Raw genomic sequence first — 24,476 nt, 5'->3', positions numbered from 1 at the left:
AGAATCACTGGCAGAGTTTTCTTTGCAAGAGTGAAAAAGCGAGAGTCCAAAATCCTCAGACAATCAAAGCAGCAATCAAAAGAACCCCTTCAAGAAGAGTTGAACTTGCATCTGAATCTGCTTCCTTGTTCTTCCGACTTTTATTCCATCGAAGCCACCATCCTATTGAGTAGTGCTATTCATACTTAGGGAGGGTCTCCACCTCAGTTCACTACCCCATATTCTAATCATTCCTAGACACACCCTCATTGACACACCCAGAAGACTCTTAATCATCAGCATCTCTTAATTCAATCAAGTCAATTTAAATCAACCATTACAATTAACATGCTAGATATGCTTCTATATATTTAGACACGTATGTGTGTGTGTATATTCACACATACATATGTAAATATAGCTGTACAAAGGAATGCATATAGAAAGGTCTAAAAGTAAAATACATGCATGTAAATAAGTAAACTCTTGTGTAGAGGGAAAAGAGGGGTGGGAGGGGTGGGAGGGGTGGGAGGGGTGGGGGGGAGGGGAAAAATATAATAAACATCATTACCCTATGTAAACGTAAAAAAAAAAAAGAAATAAAAAAAAAAAAAAGTAAACTCTTCATCATAAGAGTTTAGTTGATACCATAAAGAAGAATGAAATTATGATATTTGCTGGTAAATGGAGGAACTGGAGAAGAAATAAGTGAAATAAGCCAGATGCACAAAGCCAAATGTTTTCTCTCATGTGTTGAAGCTAGACCAAAATAAAGAAAAAAAGAGGGGAAATACTATGAGAATAGAAGGGAGATTAGTAGAGCAGAGGAAGGGTATTGAGGGAGAGAAAAGAGGAATAGGAAAAGAGAGGAATGTTGGAGTGAAATTAACCAAATTATGCTATGTACTATATTAATCTACCACAGTGAATTTCACCTTTATGCATATCTATTAGGCACTAATTTAAAATGACCATAAATAAATAGAAGACAGACCAATAGTTTAGAGGGAGGGATACAGAGAGAGGGAGAAGAGGAGGGAAAGGGGAAGTATTAGGGACTAAAGTGGAGCAGATTATATTTCATTCTTATATGATTATGTCAAAATGAACCCCAATGTTATGTATAACTATAATTCACTAATAAAAATTCCTCCCCCCAAAAGAATTTAGGTGTTGCTTGTTCATGGTCCACATGTGGTGTAAACATTTATTGAACACCTACATTTTTCAGGTTTTGTGGTGGTGCTAGAGGCAGAAATTAATCTGAATGGTTCCTGTCTTGACTGAGTTTTCTGGCTAAATAAGGCACACTGAAGAATACAAACAGCATGACCCTGACAGGAGAGACTGTGGGCACACAAAGTCACAGCAAGGCAACTGACCCAGCTAGGATCCTCCTGAAGGAAGTGATTCCTAGATAAAGCCTGAGGGCTGAGTGGCAGTGAACCTAGTAAAGAGGATGAGAAATGGTGTTTTAGGCAGAGAAAGCAGCAAAAACAGAGTTGTGTGTGTGTGTGTGTGTGTGTGTGTGTGTGTGTAAATGCTTAAGTTGTAGCAGTGGAGATAGAGAAGTAGAATAAAGGAATAGACTTGAGAGAGACTTGGGAGATAGACTCTCAGGAATTGGCCATAGTGGGTGGGTAAAGAAGAAACAAGAATTTGGAATGATGCTTAAGTTTCTGATTTATTTTATATTATTGATAATATTATTAATGTTTAATTCCATTGATTATTTTATATGTGCCTTGTAACCCTGTACTAGTATCTTTTATATATTATCCATAATATTCAAAGCACTTCTATAAGGTAGTTGTAATTCTCATTTTGCAAATAAGTAAAATAAAATTAAGGGAGATTTGGACATACTCATTATAGACACATGCAGCCCTATATATACCCCACATGGACACAGAGGAGCATACAATGGACATATACATAGCACAGATACATAACCTCAAGTATATTACTGCAAATTCAGACACAGGCCTCAGACACAGGAACAGAAATATACTTACAGCAGAAACATAATGAAAGATACACATTCATGGATACACATGCTGCAGACACACAGAGACACCCATGGGGACACAACATACACACACACACACACACACACACACACAAGTACAGTACATATGCAAAGCATAAGTGCTGCATACATACTTGCAGACACAACCACAAATCCTTATGCCTACATATTTATAAAAATACATACTTATATGTATAATGTACACTTACAGACCTACTGAGACAATCAGAGAAAAGCATCATATACTCATACACTCAACCAGAACACACCCATCCACACACTGTTGCTTTCACACTGACACAACTACACACCATGCACACATATATATTCACATACACACTTGCAGATAACAAACACAAGTCCATAGCTATGCTCACAGAAGACCCAGTTACCATAATTATTGGTCTCAGAACTATAGCAAAGACTGTCTGGATTTCATCAGGTGAATACTTGTGTCCCCCAATTATTTTTCTTAGGGTGTCTGTGAGGAGATGACCTATGAAGAAATCCAAGAACATTACCCTGAAGAATTTGCACTACGGGACCAAGATAAATATCGTTACCGCTATCCCAAGGGAGAAGTAAGTTTTGGAGGGGTGGCCTAATTCTTAGGACTCCTCCACAGTTTCTCCATTCCAACTTCCAAAACTCCACAGTTTCAAAACATTTTCAGAAACAGGGTACAGCATATTTTGCAACACTTGCCATCCTACAAGGCACATGGTCATTTGGCCCTTGGCTGTCTTAGATTATTGGCTATGTGCAACAGATTCCTCTTATTAAAAAGCTACATATATGCTGGGCATGGAGGTGCACACCTGTAATCTCAGCAACTTGGGAGATTGAGGCAGGGGAATTGCAAGTTGGAGACCAGCCTTGGCAACTTAGTGAGACCCTACCTCAAAATATAAAAAAAAATGGAAATAAAAAAGGGCTAGGGTTATAGCTCAGTGGTAGAACATCTTTGGGTGTGAGTTTCAGTACCCATCCACTCACACAAAGCTACAATGCTTTCTTTCCACTTTTAGGAGGACCCATTTTATCCTACACCTTGTCTATGGTCATCTCATTGGAGAAAATTGAAATAGTTCAATACACTCTAATTTCAGGACATTTTATTGCCAAGGACCCTACAGATCCAGCCTCTCTAGGCAGTTGGCATCATCTCAAGGGACAATAGGTACTACTTTGATTAGCTTCTTTGCCACCACATGAGCCAGACCATCATTTCCCTATCCCCATATGAGATGAGTACTCATTGCTTTCAATCCAGCCCCCACTTAACCAGTTCCACATTTTAGAGCATTTGCTTGTCATACTACATTTCTGAAACAAACTCCTGTGAACAACTATCAGAAAACCAGGGCATCTGGGAAGACAAAACAATAGATACTTTGTTCAGTTTCAAAGAACTTTCACATTTTATCTTCATCCTCAGCAATAATAGTGTAAAGTCAGGCTTAATTTGCTGGCATTTTCCATTTTTGTTTTGTGTCTCCTAAACAGCTTATAGTTGTATTTTGTTGTTTTTAATCCAAAATGAAAATGATAGTTTGGCACATTTACTTTTATTGTACTTACTATTTTTTTAGTTTATTTCTATTATCTTGTCTTGAATTTCCTATGCTTAGTTAATTTTTTTCTTTATATTCTTTAGGACTGAGTTTTTACATCTATATTTAAGTTATATAATATTTAAAATTTTTAGAGGTTATCCTTAACATAGTTAAGATATTTCATCATGGTTCTTTTTATTCATGTAGATATCCTAATAAGGATATGATATCTAATTATTGTACTTCAAAATCACTCAATTCTTTGCTATGTGTTGTCATGCAACCAACTTGAACAATTAACATTTAAATATACATAATTAACAAAATCTACAATCAACTTCCCTACCATCCCCCCAAATAATAGAAGAAATTTAAAACTCTGGATATGCTTCCTTCTAATTTGCATGTTGTTTTATATTTTAGTTCAACCTTGGTCTTAACCCCAAAATGGATTATCACTGCTGTTATTACCACTGCACCTAGTCAATGTTTATTTTTTAAAAATCTGGTACTGGGAATTTAACCCAGGAGCACTTAACCACTGAGCTTCCTCCCCAGACCCTTTTGGGTGGGGGCAGGATTAGAACCAAACAAATAAAAAATAAAAAAAGAACCCAGTCCTTTTTTTATTTTTTATTTTGAGACAGGGTCTCACTAGTTTGCTTAGGGCCTCAGCTCATTGACACTGGCTTTGAATTTGCAATCCTCCTACCTCAGCCTCCTGAGTCACTGGGATTACAGGCATGTGCCACAATATGCAGTCTGTTTATTTTTATTCTTTTTATTTGTTCTTTTTACTTATACATGACAGTAAAGTATATTTTGACATATTTATACAAACACGAGGTATGTCTTATTCTAATTAAGATTCCAGTCTTGTAGATGTACATGATGTGTTGTATTCATATATATACATATAAAAGTCATGTTAGATTCATTACACTGTCTTTCCTACTCTTATCCCCCCTCCCGTCCCTCCATTCCTCTTTGTTTAATCCACTGAACTTCTACCCCCCTTGTTGTGAGTTAGCATTCACGTATCAGAGAGTACATTCAACCTTTGGTTTTTTGAGGGACTGGCTTATTTCACTCCGCATGATAGTCTACAGGTCCATCCATTTACCAGCAAATGTCATAGTCATTCTTTTTTAAGGCTTAGTAATATTCCATTGTGTATATCACCACAATTTTTTTATCCTTTCACCTAATGAAGGGCACCTAGCTTAGTTCCATAGTTTGGCTACCATGAATTGAGCTGCTATAAGCATTGATGTAGCTGCATCACTGTAGTATGCTGATTTTAACTCCTTTGGATATATTCCAAGGAGTGAGATAACCAGGTCAAATGGTAGTTCCATTCCAAGTTTTGTGAGTAATCTCCATACTGCTTTCCAGAGTAGTTGCACCAATTTGCAGTCCCACCAGCAACGAATGAGTATACCTTTTTCCCCACATCCTCGCCAAAATTTGTTGTTGCTGTGTTCTTGATAATTGCCATTCTGACCAGAATGAGCCGAAATCCTTGTTTATGAATTTCTTTGATTATTCTTGCTCCTTACACCTGAAGACTGCCTTTTGGGCTCTTTTTTCTTTCTTTCTTTGGAAGTTTCTTTAGTGAGAATCTGTTGAGAGTAAATGTACCCTTATTTTTTTCTAAAACTATTTGTGAGGGAGGTCCTCAATCATCAGTGATACTTTGGCATGGAATAAAACTCTAAGTTGGCATTTGTTTTCTCAGCACTTTGAAGATATTGCCATTCTGGCTTCTAATCTGTCTAAGAAACTTGCTTATTTTTCTTCTTTTTTCTTTTGCTGATTTAGAAATATATCTTTGTTACATTTATGTTTCACAATCATATGTCTAGATATTAATTTCATTTTACTTATCTGAATTAGGGATTAGTTGAAGTTCTTGGATCTGAAAATTGGAATTTTCATCAATTCTGGAAAACTCTCAGATATTATATCTTCCAAATTCTCTCACATTCTCTGTTATCTTTCTGAATACAGTTAGATATGTTAGTCTTGCCTTTATCCTTCATATTACCTAACATTTTCTTCTTATTTTCTAACTCTTTGTATCTCCTTGCTGCATTCTCAGTAATTTCTTCAGCTTTATCTTCCAAGTCACTCTTTCTTAAGGAATATAACATGCTATTTATACCTTCTATTTAATTTTCTTTTTTTTGAGATTTGGGGGATTGAATTCAGAGTGCTCTTCCACTGAGGTACATCCTTAGCTCTTTTAATTTTGAGATACAGTCTTTGTAATTTGCTGAGGCTGGACTTGGACTTGGAATTCTTCTGCCTCTGCTTCCTGAATAGCTAGGATTACAGGCATGTACTACCACACCTGGCTAGTTTTCAATTTTAATGATTATAGTTTTCATTTCTGAACTTCTATTTAGTTATTTTGAAATCTGCATCATATATTTGATATCATCTTATTTCTTACAGTTTATTGCATATTTTATTTCTTAAAAATTCAAAGATACTTATTTTATATTGTACATTCTTTAAGTTTTAAAATTATCTTCTTGTTTTTCTAATTATTCTTACTTATACTAGCTTATTTCCTTGTGTGTTTGTGAGCTCCAGTTTGACAAGAATTTTTCTGTGGAAGTCCCATATAGACTGAGGTGAGAAATTTCCCAGAGAATTTCCATTTGCTTGTTCTAGGCACTCCTGGGATTTAACTACTTGAGGCCACTTTTTATTAAACTCTCATCAGAACATTTTCTAAACAACATGGGTAGTGTAATTCCGCATCATCAACCCACCTATAGGAAGACATGCAGGTATAAATTCTTATAGAAGGCAATTCCTAATTTTTTTCACAAAAAGTCATGGAGAGACTGATGCATTTTCTTGTTGCTTCCCTTTGCCCATGGATGAACTTTTTCTATTTTACACTTTTATATAAGATTTAAATATTTGCCCTTTTAGGGACTCAGAGTTAAGTTAGAGTCTCAGTCCCAACTCCCCACAATGTGCACACCTAAGGCCTTATCTCCTATTTCTATAAGGATTTAAAAATCAAGTCCCTTGCTTACTATGATTGTCAAATAACTTCAGGACAGCTGTGGCTTTTATACCCACTTATGATCCTTTTTTCCAAGTTTTTCATTTTGGAATCCTATAGTAGGAATTACCCTTATTCTTTTGAAATGTCAGCAGTGCAGTTAAGAAGATATTTTGTAGTGGGGAGTATTATTATTGCTATTTTGCCCACTATATTGATTACACCCATTTAACAGATAGGAAACTGAGACTCTATAAAAAAATTAATTGCATAAGGTCACACTTCTTGGTCAACAACTCAACCAGCCCCCAAATCAAGTTTCCTGATTCCTAGGCTCAATTTCTTCCTCTCTGGTCTAATATGCCTCATCACCATTATTCAAATATTTCTCTTACCTTTAGTCCTATGAGGATCTGGTTCAGCGTCTGGAACCAGTTATAATGGAGCTAGAACGACAGGAGAATGTATTGGTGATTTGCCATCAGGCTGTCATGCGGTGCCTCCTGGCCTACTTCCTGGATAAAAGTTCAGGTAACATCTTCCTTTCTGTTCCTGGTGTGGGGAACTGAATGTGATCTGATATGCACAATTGGAGGTTTATTTCTTAGTAGTTAAAAGCACAATATCTAAAACAAGGATGCCTATATTTAGATTATTTGTTGCAAACTAACCCTACTTCCTTTGACAAAGTACTACAATCCTTCTTGCCTTAATTTCCTCGTCTGGAAAATGGGGAGATTAATGGTGACATTTCAATAAGCAACACATTTAAAGAGCTTAGAATAATCTATAATACACTGTATGGGCTATATAAGTGTTTGGGGATATTGTTAGCATTATTCCAAGGTAATGTTTTCAAAGCCAGCATTAACAGTCTACCTCAGCCTAAGATGCTGAGTCAGTATCTCTCTGAAGCATGGTATCCTCAGGTGATAGTGGGACCTTTCATGACCTCATAATCCTAATTATAGGTTTCTGTCTTTGCTGAAGGGATCATTTACCCAAGACAGTGGTGGTCTCCTTTCAATTTTTTTCAAGTGATAATTTATTTTTAAAAACATCTGGACACTCTCTACAGAGTACCTATACACTGACAGCACACACTGAACCTCAAACTAAGGCAGGTAGCCGGGCAAGGAACTGTTGAATTACCTCCACATATGAAATGCCGAAGCTTTGGCATTTCTCGGATATTTCGAGGGTGTTTGAGAACTATGCAAAATGGTATTCCATGTCTATAATATTCTGGTCTTTTTTATGATGCTAGTTTCAAAAGAAAGAAAACTCTGGAACACAGGGAACTTGAGAACTTGACATTGGATAGGTCATTTCTTCCACTTGGTCTTCAATTTCCTCACTGGGAATAAGCTATGGGATGTGTGATAGGTATCCTTGCACTGCTAGATTTCTGATATGTTCACATCAGGTAAGCCCTACATGATTTCCTTTTTCTAGATAAGGAAATCAAGGCCCAGACAGGTGAAGTAACCTGCCAACAAAGGTCATAGGGCTATACAGTGTCAGAGATCAGAGTCAATCCAAGGTGTATGACAGAGACCCCCCCCCCTTTCGAATATGCATGGAGTGTGTTGGGGACATTTGTACCTCCCTCTTTCTCTACTTCTACCCACTTTCACACTTAGGCCATGCCAGCTGCTTGCAGCTGCTCTGGGAGCCAGGTTGGACAGGGCTGGGCAGATAGTCTTTCTCCTCTTATTCAGGTGAGTGATGGGACAAGATCCAGAGAGATGATATGGGAAGGAATTCAGACCCACAGAACTATAGGGCTGTGATACCTTCAGGTATACCCAGTCCAATCCTGTTCTGTAATATGGGGACAAGGGCCAGAGAGAGAAGTGGCTGGGTCAAGGTCACTAGTTGAGGTAGTTAGCAGAGTTGGGTCAGAGACCTTAGGCAAGTTGCTTTCCCTTCTCCAAGTCTATTTCCTCATGTAGACAATGAGGGTGAATAGGACCACAGAGCTTTGGTGAGGGTGCAATGAGATCATGACCAAAAGCCCAGGGGCTGCTGCTGCTTATGAAGGATGATAAGGAGAAGCAGGGTGAATGCTCAGGAAAATTCCTAAGGTCTCAGGAGTTTGGGCAGGAAGTAGCAGGCCTTGAAAGCCTAGAATGGGCCTAATGAATGGAAAGCCATGACCATTTTCTAGCTAAATTAAAGGAGGTACAGAGCTGTTTTGTGTCCTGGGGATTGGGAAGGTAGATATCAGGCAAAAGTGCCCAGCAAGTGGGTGTGTTGCCCCGAGGACACTGTGAGCCCCTCTCTGGCAGTAGCTGCAGACTGCAGGGGCAGAGTAAGCATCTTATACTCAAAGGGTCCTGGGTTCAAGTTTCTACACTGCCATTTCCTGACTGTGTGACTTCAGACTAGCACCTTTCCTCTCAAAACCCCAGTTTTCTAATCCATGGGCTGGGCCTAATCACTCCTTCCTCTCAGGACTGCCTGATTAGTGGAAACATAGGCCCAGAAAGGAAATTGTACATAAATATTCAAAACAACTTTCTTCATAATAATAAATGGAAACAAATGAATCAACATTTGTCCATGAACAAATATGGTAGTAGGAGAAATCAGGCCTAGGCTAAGGAAAAGGCTATGGGAGGGGTAAGTGCCATATACACCTTTGCCACATTGGAAGGTCACAGAAAATACTTGCCCATGGGAATTGTGAGCCTTCGTGGTGGGAGGTCTGCGGACAGTTGCCTAGACTGGGGCTGGAGGGAGGCCTCTGTTGATCTCCTATTGTCATTGAGTATGAGGAAGTGGCCATTTCTGCATGGCCTTCCTGACTTTCCTGTGGGACACACAGTATGCCCATTTTTTACAAGGCAATCCTTCCTCCCTGCTCCTAGGCCAGGCTGGCTTCTCCCTTTCTCACTGCCTAGATTGCTGAGTGCTGTCCCTTGCAGAGTGTGTGGTGTGCACCCCTGGTGAGCCAGGCCTGAGGAAAGGGAGGTGAAAGGGGGAGCACCGAGAAAGCCTAGAGGCCAGGGAGGTGGTGCCCTGCCCATTACTGTTTCTGAGGGCTACTTCCTACTCCTCTCCTTTCCAGATGAGCTTCCCTATCTCAAGTGTCCTCTGCACACAGTGCTCAAACTCACACCTGTGGCTTATGGTGAGTACCCCCATCCTCATCTAAGCAAAGGTACATAGAGGCCATGAGCACGCCTCTGTTGCCTACCATTTGCCCAGAAGAGTCCAGGAAGTGGGTCCCTGGTTGGTGGTCGGATGTCCTGCTGGAGGTGGGACTGGTGGTAGTCACATAATAAGGAAGAACGAGGATGGTCTCTAAAACCCAGGTCTGCCTCCAACTTTCTATCTCTGCCAGAGCACTAAGCATAGAACACTGAACTATAGAAGGCTAGAGAGGAGTCCCCAAAAGGAACCAGAGTAAAATTTACCAGTCTGGGTAGTTGATATTCTATATTGGGACATTAGTTAGCTATGAAAGATTCATAAGGAGGGAAAGGACAGAATCAAATCTAGTTGGGGGATTGAGGAGGAAGAATGACCTACTGAAGGCTACAGTAGGGTACAACCTATAGGGCTGGATCTAAAGGGATTTCCAAAAGCATTGGGCCTCTTCTGCCAACCCTAGGCCCCACTGATGCATGTTCCTCCTTCTTCAGGTTCCCTTGAACTCCTCGTGACCCATACTCCTCTAGTGTTGCCATAGCCACATTGTCCTTAAAATAAACTTTTCCTGGGCCTGACTGCCCAAGGCAGTGGCCCAAGACTATTTCACCTCTACTATACCTAGTATAATTTGGAGGATCCACAGAGCTCCATCAATCTTACATAGATTAGATCACTGTCTTCCAGGCCACAAGAGTGTTGGGAGGCCATATAGATCTGCTCTCATTTCTTTCCCCATGTACAAATGAACATCAGAAGTCCAGAGAACTTAAGAGCTAGGAGGATGCCTGTTTCAGCCTCTTAGGCCTGGCATCTTCCCCACATATCACACGGCTCATCTGAATTCTACAACCTACCAGCAGACACAATCTGCACAAGTATGGAGCTGGGATATGGTTGGTGATGTGGGGTAGGAATGACACTTAAGGAAAGACTTGTGCTCATGTTGGAGGCTTACAGACACATGGGTTATTCTTTTCTGAGGCTGCAAAGTGGAGTCCATCTACCTGAATGTGGAGGCTGTGAACACACACCGGGAAAAGCCCGAGGTAGGTGGGAGACTCTGCACCCAAGCCCGTTGTTGACACAGCATGTGGTAAAAGCACCCTCCCAGATTTGGGGTGTTTCATATCACCAGAAGGAAAAATTCAGAAATGTAGGAACCACAGCCAAGACCTGAGGCTCCTAGACAATCCCTGCCCAAAAAGACCTCAGACTGAGATTCCTTAGGCCTTCCTGAGAAGAGGGTCAGGACCCAGACCTGGCTCAAAAAGGGGAATCTGGCAGTAAGGACAAGAGGAAGGAGAGGTACTAGGGTCCCACACTGCTGTCTCCTTCTTATTAACCCTGGGCACTCTCTTCTCAGAATGTGGACATTTCACGGGAACCTGAGGAAGCCCTGGACACTGTCCCTGCCCATTATTGAGATCTTTCTGAGATGTCAAACTGCCTTGGTCCTATCTTCCACCTTTAGAAACTGCTATCTTTGCTATTCTCCTATTCTGAGAAGATTCTGGCTTTGGCTTCACTACGAGAAGAAATCCTCAGCAGCTCCCAAACAGGTCTCAATTTCTAGCCACTACCAAGGAGCTACCTAGCTCTGGATGAGGCTCTTTCTTAATTACTATTCTCTGATCAATAAAGACTTCTCTTACTGCCTATAGGACAGGAAAAAGTCATAGGTTTTCATGATTCTGATCCTAACCCAGCTCTGGTGCTGTGGATGAGGAATAGATGAGGAGTTCCTGGAAGAGTCCTGGGGTAGTACCTGCAGAGGTTGGGGAGAAGATAGGTCCCTGTGAGTGCCTGTGGGCCTTGTTCTTTGGTGATTGAGGTGCATGGGGGTAGGACACCTTTATCCCTATATGCAGAGAACAATCTGGCACTTGGCCAAGTGATCCTCTTTCTCCAGCTCTTTTTACCATCCTGAATGATTTCTGTCCATGTGAATGACCAACCATCACCCTGACCTCCCACACTGACCCCCTCAACTCCAGTGATCATCAACACCCTATCACTCCATGGATCTTGGCATCATCTTCCTGGTCTGATCCTGAATGCAAGCATCCCACTCTGATTCTTGAGTCTTTACAACTCTGTAATTCACAGGGTCCCTAGTAGCACACCTCCACATGGTAGGCATACATGTGGTATTTCTTGAATGGACAGTATTTGTACATGTACATCAAGAGTATAGTCCTTTGACTTCTCCATTATCTCCCAATCCATCAGTCTTATGCCTCAGTTTTCTTCCATCCCTAACCAGCTTAGGTCCTATAGTCTACCTCTTAAGCCAGTGTCCATACATTAACTATGGGACACATACCAGTGAACCAGTGGTAAAAAGCCTTCAAAAGACTTTATTCATACACTTGCTGCCTTTGTTCCCTTGTTCTTTCATCATAACTACCCAGTGAGATCCAAACCCTAAATAATCCATACCTCCATTTTTATTGAGATCTATTACAGTGTTGCAGATCACTGCTTGAAGCAGATCTATATTTTTCTTCCACATGCCTAAATCCTGTTCAATACTCACCCTCTATTTTCTGATACCCTGTCCCATCCCACCCTCTCACACTACTTCTGTCAGTTCCTGATTCTTCCAATCTACCTTCTGACCCTCTCCATTGGCTTTGGTCTCACAGTCTTTGCAATATGCTTAAGTCTTTCCTATTCCAAGAAAACTGTCCCTTGTTCTCACATTCACCCTGAGTTGCCTCCCCTTTTGTCCCTCCATTCTTACACAGATAACTCAAAATGAATCTGTATTTCCTCTCTAGAACTCTTTCTCTTTGCATTCTGCTCTTGGTTTTCCCCCTTCATATTTTTTCTAGCTACTATCCCTGGGTCTGCCATGCTTTCCTAGGTTTTCCCCCACTGAAGAAATATCTGCCTTTTAGCCTGAAACTGGAGCCTCACATTCCCCAAAGAGCTATGCTGATTTCTAGCTCTTCTACAAACCCTGTATGTCACTCACAATTACCTAAGCACATTAAAAGACAGAAAAACTCCAATTCATTTTGCAAATTTAATAACTCTAATACCAAAATATGACAGCACACAGAAAGCAAACAAGAAAGCAAACAGCGAACAGATTTTTTTTTCATAGCATGTCACCCTCAGCTGATTGGTAGTAGCTGCTTAGGACTGCTGTGTGAACAAAGATTCCAAAGCTGTAACTTAGCTCCATGGGAAAGACTGCTGCAATTTATTAGTGGTGTCTGTAAACATGGGGAATAAACCTGAAAACAAAACACCAAACACATTTTAGCACCAAATACACTGTTTTCTCATACTTCCTTCATTACCTTCATCTTCCCAGTCAGCCCTTCCGCCCTCATGGTTTCTTCTAAATATTATCCCCATCCCCATGGACCCTGGCTATGGCAATATGGCATTTACCTGAAACTTCACTAGCCGTAGGAGAAGCCACAGGCACCAAGGCTACTAGCTCCACCACCAAAGCCAGAACCGGTGCTCGGTCCACCGCCGAATCCAGCACTGCTGCTTGGTCCACCACCGAAGCCAGCACTGCTGCTTGGTCCACTGAAGCCTGTACCGGTGCCCAGTCCACCACCGAAGCCAGCTCCGGTGCTCAGTCCGCCGAAGCCAGCTCCGGTGTTCAGTCCACCACCAAAGCCACCAGTGCTTGGCCCACTGCAGAAGCCAGCACCAGTGCTTGGTCCACTACTGAAGCCAACAATAGAAGTGGGTCCACTATTGAAGCTGGTGCCGGTGCTGGGTTCGCCAGTAAAGCCAGTGCTGGTGTTGGAACCACTGCCAAAGCCAATGATGGTACTCAGTCCTCTGTCAAAGCTGGCATTAGGCCCACCGCCAAAGCCATCGCTGGTGCTGAGGCCACCACTAAAACCCACACCAGTGCCAAATGTGCTGCCAAAACCAGCACTGGTACCCAGTCCACTACCAAAGCCATCACTGGTGACCAGTTCGCCACCAAAGCCAGTGCTGGTGCCCAGTCCGCCACTGAAGCCAGCACTGGTGCCTAATCCACCACCAAAGCCAGTGCCGGTGCCTAGTCCGCCACCAAAGTCAGTGCCAGTGCCTAGTCCGCCACCGAAGCCAGCGCCGGTACTTAGTCCGCCACCAAAGTCAGCACCGGTACCTAGGCCACCATCGAAGCCAGAGCTGGTACCTAGGCCGCCACCGAAGCCAGTACTGGTGCTCAGTCCACCTCCAAATCCAGCACTGGTGCTTAACCCATTACCAAAGCTGAAACCGGCAGTGGTGCTGGGTCCATCACTAAAACTGGCACTGGTGGCACCACTAAAGCAGGCACTGGTGCTAGGAGAGCCACCAAAGCATAGGTTGGTGTTAGATGCACTGCCAAAGCAGAGGTTGGTGCTGGGAGCTCCACCAAAACAGAGGCTGGTGCTGTGAGCACCACCAAAGCTGACGCTGGTGCTGGGAGCACTGCCAAAGCCAATGCTGTTGCTGTGAGTACTGCCAAAGTCAGTAGTGGTACTAAGTGCCCCACTGAAGCCAGCACTGGTGCTGAATGCACCACCAAAGCCAGGGTTGGTGCTTGGTGCACCACTGAAGCCAGCACTAGTACTGACAGCACCATCAAAGCCGGCACTGGTACTCATGGCACTGCCAAAGCCGGCACTGGTGTTGAGTGCACCATCAAAGCTGGCACTGTTGCTGACGGCACTGCCAAAGCCAGCACTGCTGCTGAGTGCACCTCCAAAGCCGGCACTGGTGCTGATGACACCGCCAAAGCCGGCACTGCTATTGAGTGTACTGCCAAAGCCAGTACTGGTGCTGATGGCACCACCAAAGCCAGCACTGGTGCCGATGGCACTGCTGAAGCCAGCATTGCTGTTGAGTGTACCACTGAAGCTGGAGCTGGTGCTGATGGCACTGCCAAAGCCAGCACTGCTGTTGAGTGCACTGCCAAAGCCAGCACTGGTGCTGACGGCACCACCAAAGCTGGCACTGGTGCTGATGGCACTGCCAAAGCCAGCAGTGCTATTGAGTGCACCACCAAAGCTGGCACTGGTACTAGGAGAGCCACCAAAGCAGACACTTGTGCTTAGTGTACCTCCAAAGTCAGGACTGGTGATAGAAGAGCCACCAAAGGAGACACTGGTGCTTAGTGTACCACCAAAACCAGTGCTGGTGCTAGGAGAGCCACCAAAACAGATACTGGTACTGAGTGTGCCACCAAAGCTGGAACCAGAACTTGGAGAGCCACCAAAACATACACTGGTGCTAAGTGTGCCTCCAAAGCCAGTGCTGGTGCTAAGTGCACCAGTTAAGACAGTGCTTGTGGTGGGTGTACTGCCGAAGCTGGTGCTAGTGCTAAGTGCACTGCTAAAGCCAGCCATAGTGCTGCTGAGTGTGCCTCCAAAGCCAGAACTGGCTCCGCCACTGAAACTGGCACTTGTACATGGTGCACCACCAAAACTGATGCTGGCTCCACCACTGTAACTAGTGCTGGTGCCAGGTGCACCACCAAAGCTAATGCTGGCTCCACCACTAAAGCTGGTGCTTGTGCTGGGTGCACCACCAAAGCTAATGCAGGCTCCTCCACTAAAGCTGGTGATTGTGCTGGGTGCACCACCAAAGCTAATGCTGGCTGTGCTGCTGAAACTAGTGCTAGTGCTGGGTGCACCACCAAAGCTAATGCTGGCTCCTCCACTGAAACTAGTAATAGTGCTAGGTGTGCCACCAAAGCTAATGCTGGCTGTGCTGCAGAAGCTGGCACTGGTACTGGGTGCACCACCAAAGCTAATGCTGGCTCCGCCGCTGAAACTAGTGCTAGTGCTGGGTGCACCGCCAAAGCTAATGCTGGCTGCGCTGCTGAAACTGGCACTGGTACTGGATGTGCCACCAAAGCTAATGCTGGCTGCACTGCTGAAGCTGGCAGTGGTGCTGGGTGCACCTCCGAAGGTAATACCAGCTCCACCACCAAAGCCATCACTGGGGCCAGGTGCACCATTAAAGCTAATACTAGCACCATCACTGAAACCACCCCTGGTGCTAGTTCCTCGGTTGAAGTTGACATTGGTGGTGGCATCTGCATTTTCTTGGGCTCTGGCCTCAATTTCAAATGAAAATCTGCTCCAGGCCTGAGCATCATCACCTAATTCTTCCCTTGTTAGGCAGTCGATATCCATGTCATCCCAATTCCAAGGCCCAGCCACAGCTTCCTCTCCAATCCCCATTTGGGCTCTTGCCTCAGCCCTGGCCTCAGCCTCAGCCACAGCCACAGCTGCAGCTTGGACTTCCATCTCCACTGCCTCCCGATACTGAGCAGCCCAGTCCTTGGGGTCTTTCTTCTGCACCTTAAATGGAAATAATAATCATTATAAAGAAAAGAACCCTTGTAATGATATGGGAAGCACCTATTGAGAGCTTTGGATAAAACTAAGAGCATTAATATTTAAAAATTCTTATTGAGGCTCTATCATGGGTCAGTCCTGGGATCTAATTTCAGCTCTGATAACTTACGAATAATAAAATTATGGACAAGTTATTTCACTGAACCCAAGTGTCTTCATTCATAATATGGGAAATGAGAATATGCCAAGTGTGACTGTTTTTGGAGATACGGCCTTTATAGAGGTAATTATAGTTAGTTAATAAGGTCTTAAGGGTGGGGCCCTCATCTAATAGGATTAGTGCTCTTGTAAGAAGGGGATATTGCAAGAAGGCAGCTCTCTATAAGCCAAGAAGAGAGCCCTCACCAGAAACCAACTGTGCAGGACCTTGATCTGGGATTCTCAGCCTCCACAACTGTGAGAAAATAAATTTCTGCTTTTTAAGCCACTCAGTTTATGCTATTTTGTTATGGTAGCCTGGGCTGAGTAATACAAAGTATGAGGAATGAATGAAACAATGTAAACTATATCTAGCAACATTCTGAGATATTAATGAGGCTTCATAAGTTTACATATAAACTGCAGGTTGTTCTATACCTGTCTATTACTACACACAGGCTTTGTAAGCTAGAGCCATTCCATTCCCATAATATGCCAAAATCAGGCAGCTATGTTACCTTGCACGCAAACTTGAGGACTTTCATCTTGCTAGTCTCATGGTAAGAGCGCAGGCCCCAGAAGAATTCATATTCAGGTGGTCTGCTGTTGGGGACCCTCTTGTACTCCAGGTACCTTGGAAAGAAAACAAATCTTACTTCTAGCCAAGCAAACCTGTTGTTTAACCACTAGACCCCATATGTCAACCTCCTCTATGCAAATGCTAAACAGCCCCTACAGAGGTATTTCCAAGACTCTCCAGTCCAAGATTCATTCCCACACATAGTTCATGGTCTTGGCTTCTAAGACCATCTCCCACTGACCCTATGCAAAAGCACCTGGGGTACATATATAGGGCATGATGTCACAGGAAGGCCAATGTATCCTGCCACCTGTGAGGAGTAAACCCACATTGCTGTTGGGTGTGTTGTAAACAGAGAAGCCATTCTTCAGGCCCCCTGCTCTGAGCACACCCCACTGCATGGGCTTTGTGTTGGTCTGTTCCCAGTCCTGGATATGTCCATCAATGGGAATTTTTGACAGGACTCACTTTTAGAACACAAGAACCCATTTCTCTAAAGATAGTGTTAAGAAGTCACTGACTAAGTACTTTCTGAACTAGACCAGCACACACAGAATGCATCAGGGTCACAAAACCCCCATACACCACTTACTTTTGCTTCACAAACTCGTCTGTGATGAGCTTCCTCACTTCCCCAAAAAGTGAATGCCTCACCCTGGCAATGGGAAAAATAACCCATGAACACAGAACAAAACTGCCCAGATGAGTGCAGAGGCATTTCCCAACATGGAAGAAACCTCTCTAGCACATGGGGCAGTCTCAACGAAGAGAAGAAAGTAGTGAGCACACAGCCACTAGAAGCAAGAAGCGGAGGCCAGGTGGCTCTTTCTCAGGGATCCCTGAAGGTCTATCTTACATCTCAGCTTAGAACAGATGGAGGACATAAAGGAGAAAGGGAGTAAAGAGTTCAGAATCATTTTCCCATCCACCCAGTCCAGCACCCCCCACCCGCGCCACCAGACCACCAGGCTGATGCAATCCTGGGACCGTCCTCTCTTGCCAAAGGACAACACGGACAGCAAGCGCTGAGAGAGCCCAATCATACCCAGGGCGCAGCCCCAACTTGCGCAGCACCTCCCAGATGACAGCTGCAAGGGGAGGCAAGAGGGGACAGGGACAGAAAATGAACACATGGAATTCAGAGCACAGCCACCCTTTCAGCTGCATGCCCAGCCACTCACCCTCACTGGCCTTGTTGCCATTCATAAAAATGACACTCAGAATCACCATGAGGAGACCCAGCTTGGGTGTATCCTTGGTCCTAAGGGAATAATAGGACAAAGAGGTTTATGTCCTGGAGCCGCCTGCAAGACACACCAGCCAGCTCATGAGTCTAGACTCTCCCAGATTCCTCAGATTTTGGAGAATTCTATCCCATCTGTGCTTACAACTCTATGTGACCACAAGCAAGGCACTTAGACCCATGAGTCAAGGTCTCACACTCAACAAAATGGGAAAATCATGTTCTACCCTCCACCCAGGGTTGCTGAGAAAATGGAGGAATGCCTGTCAACTGGGCACAACACAGGTACCCAGTCAATATGAGTCCCTTCTTTCCCAGAGCCCTCATACCTGAGCAAATTCTAGCCAGAATCCCAGTGACACCACTTCCCGTCATCTTGGGAGGTGGAGCTATGATGTGGTTTCTTTCATGGGAGTCTATGGTGATTCTGCCATTCTGATTTCAAGTTTCAGCCATGATTCTATTCTTGGTCATTCCTTGCCTGAACTGGTTACCTCCTAGGGGTAAGTCTAGCCTTCCCAATTAGACTGTGTATTCCTTGAGGACAGGGATAGCAGTTTTTTTCTTTTCTAAATCCACAAAGCATGGAAGAAAGGAGTAAGAACTATACAAAGATATATACAGTAGTATATCCAAACCTTTCATGTTCTTGGAGCATCATGATCCACCTACACCAGGAAGCCCTCCCATGAGAACCATTCTGCCAAGGCCAGGCCAGGCACTCCGTAGGAAAATAGGCAACAGCAGGCCCACTTTCCTGGGAAGCTTCTAACTTGAGAGACAGCTTGCCTGATAGCAGGACTGTCCAACCCAGGTTCCTACACCCTTCAGTCAATCAAAATCATGTACTACTACTGTGTGTGGGTCTCCAACCATGAGTGGGAACTAGGACAGGGGCTTCTGGGGCCCTATCTTTCCAATCCTCTAAAAGGATGTTGGAGGAGAGAGCAAGAAAGGCGTAGTACCATGAATGAAAGTAGAAATCCCCCTCTGACCCCAGCCCTTTCCCAGCTTACGTTCCCAGTATGCCTGCAGAGGATTCCTGAGTGCTGATCAGAATATACAAGCTACTTTGCTTATCAATTTCCTTCAGATTGACTCGAAACATCTGTCAAATAAAATAATAGCTTGTAAGACCACAAATTTTAGTTCAGTCATCAATGAGTTTCCCAGATATTCTGTAGCTTCCCAGGTACCTGGGATTTTACACGAATGTGAAATCAGTGAGGTAATGCATGTAAAGCACACAACTAAGTGCCCAGCACACAGTAAACATGCAATAAATGTACTGTTATCATCAACATTATCTTTGTGACTAGTGGGAATCTAAGGAGACACAGAGGTAACCATCTGTAATATGTATCTGGCAGTAGACAGAAGCCAGAACTAAGTTGAATGGCTTGGGTTTTCACTGGGCTTTCACCACCGACTAGCAGTGTGACCCATAGCTGGTCTATTCTCCTTCCTGGGCACATCTGTATAGTGATGACCTTTGTGGTTCTCTCCAGGAGATTATATATCTTTATTCCATTCAAGGCTTCCTCAGTGCACCCATCCCCCAGGACTTCCCATTCACCTTTTCCAGAGCGTAGCTCGCTCGTTCAATGATCTCTGGGAAGTATTCATCATATTCTTGGATGACATCCTTCAGCATATCTGCAAGAAGGGAGAGGTAGGAGCACCTGGTCTGAGCAGGGTCCAACAGAGCTGCAGCCCTTTTGTCATCCCAGTGGGGTTAGTGAAGCCAGAGACTTGATCTAGGTTATTAAAAGATGCTAGATCTGATGATATATGAGGAAGGCAGGGGTAGAGATATTAGAGAACAGAGAGGCCATAAAGGTAAAGGGTTACCCACAGACTATGCGGGGGTGGCTCAAAGAGGAGGATTGGTAGGACACTACCTGAGCGCTTTATGGGAATCTTTGTCTGATCCTTAACCAACAGGTACTTCACCAATTTATTTGCCTGAGAAAAGAAAGAAAGAAGGTGAGATCTCAATATATTTGCAAGATGGCAGAAAAGAGGGCAGAGGAAGAAAACAGGAGGCAGCATTAGATTCTTACCCTTTCTTGCAAAATGGCCACATCTCGTGGTGGCGGAGGCCTCCGGCCCCATGGGATCCGCCTATAATTACTGCCACTTCTCTCATCCCCATTTGGATGCTTGGACTTCATAATGAGAAAGAAGAAAGATCCAAAGTTACCAGATGAAAGATACGGCTGTCTCTTCAGTCTATCTCCTCCAGAGAGTCCCTGTAAACCCTCCCTTACAGTGGGGACTGACCCTGCTGTTGGCTACCCTGAGTCCTGGAATTTTCTTCCATTGTCTTCCAGGCAGAAATTTAATTGTGCTGCTCAGGCTGGAACAACCTAAGGGTCTGGGACATCTCTACTTACTTGGGCATTACTGGACTCTGCTAGTTGTACTCCCTGGGCAAGTTACTTCACTTCAGTGGGACTCAAGTTTACCTATCTATAAAACTAGGACTTATGGTCCCTATATCTCTTTCACGATATAAAGACAGAGCTTGTGTAAATGTGCCCAACCCAAAGCCTGACACATGGTAACCAAAGGTGAATTACACAGGTTATAGCTAAATATATAGATTTCTTATTTCTGCACCACTCTGTGAACTGCTAGTGGGTCACAAACTATATCACATTCTTCTCAGCATCTCCCATAAACTATCTGAACATACGGACTCGTAAAAAGACTCAGTAAATGTTTATAGAAAGTGAGCAAACAAGGAAGATAGGAATGGAAAAGAATTACAAAGTTAAGGATGCTATCAGAGATCTCACCTTTCGGTTCCTCTTGCCCCGGGTCCTGGTTGTGGGCTCCAGACTTAACTGAGCCAAATAGTCATCTGCCAGGGCCTGAACAGCAGCAGCAACCTGAGTCTCAAGGGCATTTATGCTGGTCTGAGAGGTAGCCATCTTCACCTGAGGCCCCTGGTCAGCAATTTGGGTCTGGCCTTCAGCTACCCGAGCCTTAGTGGCAGCCTTTCGAGCCCTAGACCCTCTCTTGACTCGAATGGTAGCTACTATGGTTTGGTTTGTAACCATTTGAGTGGTGGGTGGAGCCTCAGAGATCTCAGAGGCAGAATTTGGGCCTTTATTGGCAACCTTCTTTCCTTTGGGCTTTTTGGGCCGGAGAACTGCTGCTGTGGCCTCAATCTGCCGGCTCACTGCCTCAGTAGCATTTGGGGACTCTAGAAGTTCTATGTCAGTATTTGGGGCCTTAGCAGTTGTCTTCTTGGCCTTGGGAGCTTTCTTGGTTCGGATAGAGACTGCTGTGCCTTGGATATTGGCTGTCTCATTGGTAATTTGGCCTTGGGCAGTAGCTATATGGGTAGTAGTTGGAGCTGGTAAGATCTCAGTAGCACTAGCTATGGCCTTATTGGCAGCCTTCTTAGCCTTGGAAGCTTTCTTAGGCTTGGTGGAGACTATCAAGGCCAGGGAATTGGCTGACTCACTGGCAACTGGAACCTGGATAGTCTGCGAAATGACTGGTAGGTTTAGGGCCTGCAAGGGTGACTTGAGTTGGGTAGTAACACCCTCACTGCCAGTTGGAGATTGGGAGCCTTGGGCTACCTTGGCAGAAACTCTCTTTGTCTTGTTGGCTTTCTTAGGCTGAACAGTGACTGAAGCAGCCTGAATACTGGCTACCTCAGTAGTAGCTGAAGACGGGCTGATCTGGGTGAGCATGGGCAAGTTTAAAGCCTGCAAAGTTATTTTGGGCTTGTTGGTAGCAATCTCATTGGCAGATGGGACTGAAGAGGCAGCAGGTGCAGACTTAGTAACAGCCTTAATAGAGGTCTTCTTGGTCTTGCTTTTCTTAGGTCGGTTAGCAACAGGTGGGTCCTTGGTTGCCGCCAACAGGGTGTGCATCAGCAAGACACTGTCCTCTTCTGTGGTCTCAGTCTGTACATCTGGAGGGAAGGGAAGCCCCAGGCTCCCAGGGGGAGGCAGAGGGCCCTACATACTTAGGATTATGATCCTCTGGGCTACCTGACCACCCTACACCCACCCCTTTCCAGAAAGCCTCCCTTTCTTCTGAGCAGTGTTGACTGAAGAGGGGGTACAATTAGGCAGGTTTTCCTCTCCTCCCCCTCCCCTTCCACCCTGAGAAGGAGAACTGAGACAGATTAGGCAGAGAATTGTACAAATACAGGATTGGGGGAAGCTCACATGCAGTTAAGTCAACTCAGGACAGGGCAGACAGCCTGATAAGAATGCAGAGAGGCCTCACCTGGAACACCGGTGTTCTATAACCATAGTCATTTCTTCTATCCATCTTTCTGGGAGGTCAAGTAAAAGCTGAGCCTGAGAGAAATAGGCCAAGTTTGGGGAGAGTGAGGAGGAGTGGGAAAATGAGAGGGAGGGGGAGATTCATCAGAGATTTTGCTTCATTTGAAGGCAGGAAGGGTCTCACCTAACCTTGGGCCCCAAACCTTTTAACTCCTGGGTTCTCATATCTAGAAACCCAGGCAGTCAGGTTTCCGGCCCCCCAAAAACGTTCTGTTTTGCTTTCTTTTTTTTTTCCCCCAAGATGGCAAGTCAGTTCTATGACAACACCCCAGCACCTACGTACGCCCCCTACTGCAATTTGAGAGTGCGCATGCGCACCAAACAGGGGCCCCCTTCGGCACACCGCTTTCTCAAACGAACCCGGTCGAAGCCCCGAGTGCGCATGCGCCTTGGTTGACTGGACCGTCTCTAACCACCTCATTCGGAATCCACACACAGCCCCTCTCAGAGCAACAAAACACCTCGGTCCCACCCCTGATCCCTTCTTTCTAACTGCATCACATCCCCCTTCAACCCTTCCCCCAACACTGCCTCCTTCCCTCTGATCTGCAGTACCGCTTCTCGCCACCCCTTCCCCAACACCGCCCACCCCTCCTCTGCAGTACAGCCACGCACCACCCCTTTTGGATATGCCCCCTCCCTCTGCTCTGCAGTACTTCTCCGCACCTCCCCTCCCCTTAATAAGCCCCCTCCCTCCACTCTGCGGTATGTCTCTGCACCGCCCCTTCCCCAACACAGCTCCCCCCTCTTTCCACGTCTGCAAGTGTCCGGCCCCGCCCTTTCTGCAACATGGATACCCACCAACAAATCCAACGGTATTAACCTGTGTGTTCCCTGTTCTCCAAACCCCACCAGGTTCTGTCTCTTCCTTTCTTCAAACCAGAACCAACCGGATCCTAGCCTTTCCTTTCTCCATTCAGAGCCTGGTCCTTTCAGCCACTTAATTAAAAAACAAAAAACAAAAACTGCCCCCTCCTTTCTCAGTCCCGATTCCTTCTTTAGGTAGCCCAAACTGGGACCTGCCCCCTTTCTCCAGCCTGAAGGGGATCCTGCTGTCTCCTATCTCCCTCCCGAACTGGGTCCTCCCCCCTTCCTGCTACCGCCTGAAAGATTTCTCCATTTTTCCTTTTCTACGACCCCAAGCAGGTCTGTATTCCCTCTTTCTCCTGCCCAACTGAAACCAGATCCGTCTGGGGCCCATAGGATGTTCCTCGGCCTCCCTTTTCCCTTGAGAATCAGGTCCAGGCACCGCTAAACACAACCACTTCTATGCAGTTAGATCCCGAAACCCCAGTAGGGTTTCTTCAAATCTTAAGGCTGTATGGAGTCAGAAGCCTCACCTCAGCCCACAGGCCCCTGGAGGGTCTTCACTAAAGCTAGGCACCTCAGCTCACCTCGTACTCTTGAGTCCAGAAAACGTCCGCTCTCTCCAAGCCTCTCCTTAGGTCTGAGCCAGTCCCCCGCCCCCCTGGCCGGAAGTGGTCCTGCCTCTTTCCGCCTCCGGAGGGGGTCTCGGTCCCTGCTGGTCTGCCCCTCTCCCTCCTCCTCCCTACTTCCAACTTTCCATTCTTCTCTATGTAGCTCCTCAGTTCTTTTTACTGCCCGTTATTCAGCAATCACTCGGTCCTCTTCTCCATTTAATTTTCCTATTCCCTAATTCTGTATCCCTGTTCCTTTTTGATTCTCCTGTTCCTCCCACACCACACCACCCCTTCCTACAGTCCCCTTATCCCAACAGATTAAGATATTTAGTCTAAACATTAAAAGATAGGGTGCTCCCACATCATTCATATATATATATAATATATATATATATTTATTTATATACATATTCAGAATAAAAATAACAAATATAAGAAAGTCTACAAAAGATTTTTATTTATGCCACAATTACTACATTGATGCTTTAAAAAAACTTATTTGAAAACTGCTGGGGCCATGTTACTCCTTCACTGATACACCAAGCAAGTATTTAAGACTGTTTTTTGTGATACAGTGCATTGCTGTACTGGGCAGAAAACGATTTCATTTGTTTGCTTGATCATTCAAAAAGAGAGTAAAGGTGACTAGATTTATGTCAGACAACATAGACTTG

General features: G+C 44.6%; 2 protein-coding genes and 1 non-coding gene across 12 annotated transcripts in view; 1 reads left to right on the top strand and 2 right to left on the bottom strand.

Annotated features, from left to right (window-relative positions):
• Window positions 1–11,408, top strand: part of Pfkfb1 (6-phosphofructo-2-kinase/fructose-2,6-biphosphatase 1) — a 48,194-nt gene extending 36,786 nt beyond the window's left edge. For 4 of the 5 annotated variants that reach the window (XM_047535162.1, XM_047535166.1, XM_047535161.1 and 1 more), the window contains 5 exons: window positions 2,485–2,589; window positions 6,988–7,117; window positions 9,660–9,722; window positions 10,727–10,791; window positions 11,109–11,408. In XM_047535162.1, the coding sequence (XP_047391118.1) occupies window positions 2,485–2,589; window positions 6,988–7,117; window positions 9,660–9,722; window positions 10,727–10,791; window positions 11,109–11,168 (423 nt within the window). In that variant the 3' untranslated portion in view covers window positions 11,169–11,408. Of the gene's footprint in view, window positions 1–2,484; window positions 2,590–6,987; window positions 7,118–9,659; window positions 9,723–10,236; window positions 10,316–10,726; window positions 10,792–11,108 lie in introns of those variants that run through there. The other variant, XM_047535163.1, reaches the window with a different exon arrangement.
• Window positions 11,409–12,796: 1,388 nt separating this feature from the next.
• Window positions 12,797–23,862, bottom strand: Tro (trophinin). Of its 6 annotated transcripts, none has more exons than XM_047535151.1 (13): window positions 23,776–23,862; window positions 22,323–22,396; window positions 20,873–22,048; window positions 20,135–20,239; window positions 19,973–20,036; window positions 19,648–19,727; window positions 19,088–19,179; window positions 18,010–18,089; window positions 17,874–17,916; window positions 17,421–17,483; window positions 16,767–16,881; window positions 13,148–16,053; window positions 12,797–12,987 (listed from the first exon to the last, which is right to left on the bottom strand). In XM_047535151.1, the coding sequence occupies exons 2-12, from the start codon at window positions 22,365–22,367 to the stop codon at window positions 13,159–13,161; spliced, it is 4,758 nt and encodes a 1,585-aa protein (XP_047391107.1). In that variant the 5' UTR covers window positions 22,368–22,396; window positions 23,776–23,862; the 3' UTR covers window positions 12,797–12,987; window positions 13,148–13,158. The 6 variants fall into 6 exon arrangements, with proteins under 6 accessions (XP_047391107.1, XP_047391109.1, XP_047391108.1 ...); XM_047535153.1 differs by having other exon boundaries at window positions 20,873–22,002; window positions 23,776–23,829; XM_047535152.1 differs by having other exon boundaries at window positions 23,722–23,793.
• On the bottom strand, window positions 17,094–17,222 carry LOC124972766 (small nucleolar RNA SNORA11). The gene has a single exon (XR_007106542.1). It is a non-coding gene; the product is annotated as a small nucleolar RNA SNORA11 (small nucleolar RNA).
• Window positions 23,863–24,476: the final 614 nt, after the last annotated feature.

This window comes from Sciurus carolinensis, chromosome X, assembly GCF_902686445.1.
Source record: "Sciurus carolinensis chromosome X, mSciCar1.2, whole genome shotgun sequence".
In the NCBI taxonomy this organism is placed as follows: Eukaryota; Metazoa; Chordata; class Mammalia; order Rodentia; family Sciuridae; genus Sciurus; species Sciurus carolinensis.
The sequence above is the reverse complement of the archived record's forward strand: the minus strand, read 5'-3'. Positions and strand labels throughout refer to the sequence as shown.

Bases quoted from the DNA above. Each gene is read 5' to 3' on its own strand.
- Tro (XM_047535151.1), bottom strand. From the start codon at position 22,367: ATGGATAGAAGAAATGACTATGGTTATAGAACACCGGTGTTCCAG. The intron at 19,728-19,972 runs GTAGTGTCCTAC...CCCTTCTTGCAG, and splicing joins GATTCCCATAAAGCGCTCAG to ATATGCTGAAGGATGTCATC. The intron at 16,054-16,766 runs GTAACATAGCTG...TTTCCATTTAAG, and splicing joins TCCTCAAGTTTGCGTGCAAG to GTGCAGAAGAAAGACCCCAA.